General features: G+C 37.8%; 1 protein-coding gene across 1 annotated transcript; it reads right to left on the reverse strand.

The window, feature by feature from the left end:
* Positions 1 to 3: 3 nt before the first annotated feature.
* On the reverse strand, positions 4 to 897 carry LOC116629734 (olfactory receptor 5F1; the record flags this gene model as incomplete). The annotated part of the gene is made up of 1 exon (XM_032399970.1): positions 4 to 897. A coding segment is annotated over exon 1 (894 nt), but the record flags the coding sequence as incomplete, so codon positions are not given.
* Between the last annotated feature and the right edge of the window lie 2,862 nt (positions 898 to 3,759).

Raw genomic sequence — 3,759 nt, forward strand, 5'->3', positions numbered from 1 at the left:
TTTCTTTACTTCCTTGTTCCTGAGGCTGTAGATCAGAGGATTCAACATGGGGATCACCACTGTGTAGAACACAGAAGCTACTTTGTCCTGATCGAGGGAATAGCTGGAACTAGGTCTCAGATAGGTATAGATGGTGGTGGCATAGAACAGAGTTATAGCTGTCAGGTGAGAACCACAGGTTGAGAAGGCTTTGCGCTTCCCCTCCCCTGAATGCATATGGAAGATGGAGAAGAGAACATAGGAGTAGGAGGTCAGGATGACCAGCAAAGCCCCAACAATATTCACACCAGCAAATGTGGAAAAGATGCTTTCATTCAGGTGTGTGTCAGAACATGAGAGCCTAAAAAGTGGAGGGCTGTCACAGAAGAAATGATGAATGACATTAGAACTGCAGAATGGCAAGCTGCTCACGTAACTTGTGTTAACCATGGAGTTCAAGAATCCTGCTGTAAAAGCCCCTGCTGCCATTTTGAGGCAGACTGTCCTGGACATGACCAAGGGGTAAAGTAGTGGGTTGCATATGGCCACATAACGGTCATAGGCCATTAACCCAAAGAGGATGCATTCAGTTGTGGCCAAGGCGATGAAGAAGTACAGTTGCAGGAAGCAGCCAGCAAAGGAGATGGTTTTCTTCTCTGATAATATGTCTACCAGCATCTTTGGGGTGATGGTGGAAGAGTAACAAACATCCACAAAGGACAAGTTAGCCAGGAAGAAATACATGGGTGTGTGAAGTCGGGACTCAGTCCTGATTAGGAGGATCATCCCAACATTCCCCAAAACTGTAAGTGTGTAAATCACCAGAAAAAGCAAAAAGAGGACAATCTGTAGCTCCATCGTGTCTGCTAATCCCAACAGGATGAACTCAGTCAGCGAAGTGTGGTTTCTTCTGGTCATTTGTTACATGTATATAGTTTGCTTAAATTTCCATTAGGTCTAAATATTTTCCTCTCCTAAGTTTATAAGAAATAGAAATGTTAATGAGGGCATCTACACATGGGGGAAAAACACAACCTAAGATAACACAACATAGTAAATTGAGTAAGAGGAAATTGGGGGACAAATAGATCAGCCTTTGAATGTAATGAACAAGTGTCTGTATTGAATCAGTGTTGGGGGCCTCCCAACTCAGCAGTGCAAGACCACCTATTCCAATTCAGTTTTCCACAAGCAGCATACTTTGTACTCTTGTCTCTCTCTACAGTTTGTGTCCAAATGCAAAGGATAAAAATATCCTTGCTGACATCTCTCCCATTCTCTGAGCAGGTATGTGGGGTTAGCTCTATTTTTTTTTTTCCTTTCCATTTATCCTCAAGACCACTCTGAATATTCTTCAACTCTAAAATTAATGCACTACTTCCCAGAAATCACTCTTGAGTACTTATGCAGCAATAATAATGACCAATTCTAATAATCAGTATTTAGACACCTATCATATATTTAAAAATGACTTTGTTGTGTTTTAAAAGTGATCCAAAAATTTGTTCCCATTACAAAGTACACTTCTGAATTAACATCCTTAGTAGGAGACATGCTACCTGTTCAACTCAGTGAGTAACAGCACGAAATCCTGATCACTTCCTTCCCAGGGTCTTACCTGTGGAGTCTAGTATTTTCTTTTTTATGAGATGTTCTCCAATCAAATGGAGCTTACAGAAAAAGGAAGAAAATTTCATTTTTAAATGTAATGAAATGCAGTAAGCATTCAATTTACCTTTTTTGTAAACATTTGAGATGCATTCTGAGTAGATACACATTGCCACACTTTTATTTTGTTTTCATAAGGAAGAATGGGTAACCATGGGACTAGATTATAGGTTAATTGTGAGTCAGACCTCTAGAGACAGACACTCCAGTCTCAAAAGAACACACAATACGATCACAGGTAGATATATGGAATCAAACATCATGTGGGGCTTGCATCACAAAGTAATTCCTGATCTCTATGTTTTTTTTTTTTTTTTAAAGATTTTATTTATTTATTTGAGACAGAGAGAATGAGAGAGAGAGAGCACATGAGAGGGGGGAGGGTCAGAGGGAGAAGCAGGCTCCCTGCCGAGCAGGGAGCCCGATGCGGGACTCGATCCAGGGACTCCAGGATCATGACCTGAGCCGAAGGCAGTCGCTTAACCAACTGAGCCACCCAGGCACCCGATCTCTATGTTATTTTAAAGAAGTCTTGTCAAAGTAAAAAATAAAATAATAATACTTTTATTTGGTTGCTGATACTGCTTCTCCCTTTATATTTTTAGCTTATACCAAATGGTTACAAATCCCAGTACCAAATTATTATTCTTCCTTTGTCTTTCAGTAATTGAAAAAAAATATTCTTTCTGTTTAATTTTGTGTGAAATTGTGTTTGTGTGTGTGTGTGTGTGTGTGTGTGTGTGTACGTGTGCTCACACACACACCCCTCCCTTTGTCTGGGCAAGTGTATCCTTCTATTCAACTCTGTCTTGAGTGAAAGTAATGAGAAGGAGAAACTAACTTAAGTGCACAATATTTAAAGAAACACTAAACCCTGGGCAAATAATACAATGGATAAGAAAACTAACTTATGTTTTTATGATTTCAGAATTGTGTTGGATTTTGCAATTATTGTCTATGATTCTGTTCCTAGAAGGGGATGAGATGACAGGTTTTCCAGATCTAAATACAAGAAAAGCAAGGTGAAATACCACATTGGGTGTCCGTATGCATGGAGAGCCTATTTTCACTGAGAACTCACAACATATAGCTCTTTTCCATTTAAATGTTCAGTTAATCCTCTGTGCCAGTCTTTGAGGTTGACATTATTATTTTATGCATTTTGCAGCTGAGATTTCAGGTTATTAAATGACTTTTCAATAGACAAACTGTTAGAAAGTGGGAGAATCAACTGGAGCCCAATCTTCACCAGAAGGAAATAATACCCGGCTACCTAACTTCCCTGTCCCATCCCTTTTTATCCTAGTCACTAAGAATATCATAAAGATATACACATACACATACATGTACATATATATGTACATAAACATGTGTGCACACATGCATATGTACGTATGCGTGTCTGCATCTTCTAGTAAATACCTATTTACTGTTTACAATTGTACACTTCTCATTTTCAATACGGCAATGAAAATTACGTTGTGCCTGTTAGTTTACATTTAACAAACTAAATCAAAATCAATATTTGTGTGTTAAGATTAAACTCTCTGTGCACATCTTTTCTGCCTACATGCAGGACTTCATCTTCTAATAACATCATCTCTTTTTCTTTTGCTGTGTTTTTGGATGTATGTGATTCTTGATATTGATTGCTTCCTTTCTTCCAAATTGTTTGCTTATTTTTCCAACTTCGTGATGGTCATAGGTTTTGTAAGCTAGCCTCTTCTGGCCTCACCTAATCACTGATGAAAATACTGGCCAAAACAAAGGTTAAATGCATATGCTTCAAACATCTTTCTTTCATTAATTTTCGTAAATAAATTATTCAAAAATCATTAAATAAGGCAAAGTTAAGTATAGAAGGATTACATGAAGGTTCTATGGCCTTACATAAGTTTAGTAAGTTACTAAACTTATGCTTTGTTGTTACATATATTTGAATATTGTAGACTCTAATTACTCAGAAAATATTCTAAAAAAAAAACTGTAGTCTTGAAGCAGCCTTCAAAAGTCAATTAAATACTCTGTTTTGTTCAGAAAATCAACCAAACAACCACAGAAATAGAGGGATCCTTGTCCTGGTAGCTACATTCCATAAGGCTTTCTTTACTT

Source organism: Phoca vitulina, unplaced genomic scaffold (genome assembly GCF_004348235.1).
Source record: "Phoca vitulina isolate PV1807 unplaced genomic scaffold, GSC_HSeal_1.0 scaffold2640, whole genome shotgun sequence".
Lineage (NCBI taxonomy): Eukaryota > Metazoa > Chordata > Mammalia > Carnivora > Phocidae > Phoca > Phoca vitulina.